Source organism: Naegleria gruberi, assembly GCF_000004985.1.
Source record: "Naegleria gruberi genomic scaffold NAEGRscaffold_490, whole genome shotgun sequence".
Taxonomy (NCBI): Eukaryota; Heterolobosea; class Eutetramitea; order Acrasida; family Naegleriidae; genus Naegleria; species Naegleria gruberi.
The window spans coordinates 1,983-4,759 of NW_003162996.1; the positions used below are offsets into that span (position 1 = coordinate 1,983).

The 2,777-nt window shown below is 29.3% G+C and overlaps 1 protein-coding gene across 1 annotated transcript; it reads right to left on the reverse strand.

Annotated features, from left to right (window-relative positions):
* Positions 1 to 507: 507 nt before the first annotated feature.
* NAEGRDRAFT_76829 (kinesin) lies at positions 508 to 2,739 on the reverse strand (the record flags this gene model as incomplete). The annotated part of the gene is made up of 1 exon (XM_002668216.1): positions 508 to 2,739. One exon carries the CDS (start codon positions 2,737 to 2,739, stop codon positions 508 to 510), a length of 2,232 nt encoding a protein of 743 aa, XP_002668262.1.
* Between the last annotated feature and the right edge of the window lie 38 nt (positions 2,740 to 2,777).

A 2,777-nucleotide genomic window follows, 5' to 3' on the forward strand; every position in this document is an offset into this window, starting at 1 on the left:
GACAACCTAGTAGATATTATTAGATGATGTCTTTTTTTTAATTGAACTGTACAAAACTCCATATGCCAGCACCACACATCAAGACAGCAAATTTCAACTGCTGCTTCTGCAGACGGCTTCAAGTCGCAACTTCGACAATTCAATTTGTGCGTCATTGTGCGTTTACAATTCACCATTAGCTCGACGTTTAATAACGCTCTTAACAAGGTAAACATTCCTTTCTTCAAGTTGAATTAGAATGTGTTTCCTTTCTATCACACTGAGAGAATCCTTGTGAAAATTTCAACTGTAGAATTTGAGTTGTTGGAATTAACTTGAATGAAATTTGTTTGTAATAGGATGCTTGTAAAACACAATGCTTGCTCATGCCTCTACCATTACTAAGTATTATTTTTATAAGAAACCTTGTTCTTGATTTGTGAGCTCAACATCTCTTTCAATATTAATATCCTGAACACTAATAATTTATTTTCTTCTTATTCAGTTCCTGTGGAGACAATATTATGTTTAATCATAGTAGGATGAATTATCATCATTCTGACTCTCATTCCCATGACTACTCAAACTTCTTCTTCTTCTACCTCTTCCACCAAATTGTTCTTCTTCTTCTTGCTGTTCATTCATGTCACCACTATATTGTTCATCTTGTTCTCCATATTGTTCGAATTGTTCTTGCTGTTCTTGTTGATGATCATATCTCAATGAATCATTTGAATCGGCGCTATTTGAATCTAAACTATTTGAATCCATACTATTTGAATTATCATTAAAATCAATTGAATTTTCTCTAAGAATTGAATTGACAACATCATCTGCTCTTTGAGGTGATTTCTCTTCAGACCAAGGACTTATTTCTTTAACTTCACCTTGTTCAACTAATTTAGCAATGATACGTTGTTTAACATTTGGTACAGATAAAAAACCATCAATAACTCTTTCTAAAGATTCATCTGATTGATTATTTTGTTCTTGTCTATTTTTTGCCTTATTAAACATTATATTTTGTTTTGCAATTTCCATTTGTAAATGTCTAATAACATTACCAAATTTATCAATTAATTCACGTTCTCTATCTTCCCAACTTCCTCTTTCCATGAATTTTCTTGATGATGAATTTTTTGAGAGAGAGGAAATTTCACTTCTCAATAAATTAACTTGTCTCTCTAAATCTACATTTCTTTCCATTAATTTTACCTTTTCATTTTCAATAACATTAATTTTCTTTTGTAAATTACCACTTAATATTTTAAAATCAACAACTTCATTAATAATTGCATGATTTTTAACATTCATTGCTCTATTAGCAAAATGTAAAGTAGAATAAGATTCATCATAATTCCACATAGATGGTCCAATAGTTGCAACAAGACATGTTTTAGCATTACCACCTAATGAATCTGTTAATAAACGTGTTAATTTGGAATCACGAAATGGTACATGATAAACATTTTCCTCTGTCAGGGCAGCAACACAATTACCCAAAGCACTTAAACTCTTATTAATTTTTTTAGCTTCTTCCAATCGTTGACCTTCACTTCCAGATTTAAAAACTCTTTCACTTCCTGCCAAATCAACAATATGTAACACTCCTCTTTTAACACTTTTATCACTTGATGATTTTTGTTCAACTGTAATCATTAATATTACATGTGAACGTGAAGATAACTTATTCATATTTGTAGAATTTACTTGTCTATTTTTAGATCCTTCCTTAATTAATTGCATTACTTCATAAGGTTCATTAACTTGTACTTGTGTTAATTGTTCTACAAATACTCCATTTTTTGGATCTTCTCTAATTGGTAAATTTGTTTTACTTGCATCAAGTAAATCCATTATATTTTCCATATATATTTGCATAAATGAAACAAAAACTCTAAATTCTGTATTATTTGAATATTCTTGTACATGTTCAAATATTTGATTTATACATCTAGGAATAACTCCACTATATTTATCAATTATATTTTCATTAGGTTTAATAATCCTTTTTGGATCTGTTGAACTTCCAAATATAGTAAATGTTTTACCTGATCCTGTTTGACCATATGCCAATACAGTTCCATTATATCCTTTTAATACATCATTAACAATGTTTTTACCAACTTGTTTATACATTTCATCTTGAGAACATGTTGGTTCTAACACTTTATCAAATGTAAATTCTCTATCATCATAACATTCTCTTTTTAATATAACTGTATTTTTAACTGTTGCTACACATGGTGGATATTCTCCAAATATTTGACTATTACTTATATCTTCTGATACTTGTGGTCTAACTCTAACAACTACTTTAACTCGTGTTGTATTATTGTTGCTAGTAGTAGTGGTAGTAGTGGTAGTATTAGTATTAGTACTAGTAGATGATACTAATGAATTATTATTATTGCTAGCTGAAGTAGTAGCAGTAGAGGTGGCATTATTAGCAGTTGTGTTACTAACAGTATTATTACTTATTGTTGGATTATTACCAATAATACTAGTATTAGGATTATTAAGAAGGGTTTTAGTTTTAGTATTAATATTTTGAGCAGATAATTCTGAAGTAGAATGACTCTTAGTCATATTAGAAGAGGCTGTTGAGGATGATAAATTAGTGGATGAAGGATTGAATGATACAGATTTAGTTGTACTAGTAGTAGTAGTAACATTATTATTACTACCAATCATATTAGATTGAGGCAAATTACTAATTGAAATGTTACTGGAGGGTTGTTGTTGTAACTGATAATTCATATTATTAATAGTAGTAGAAGCTTTTGAATAATTATTTG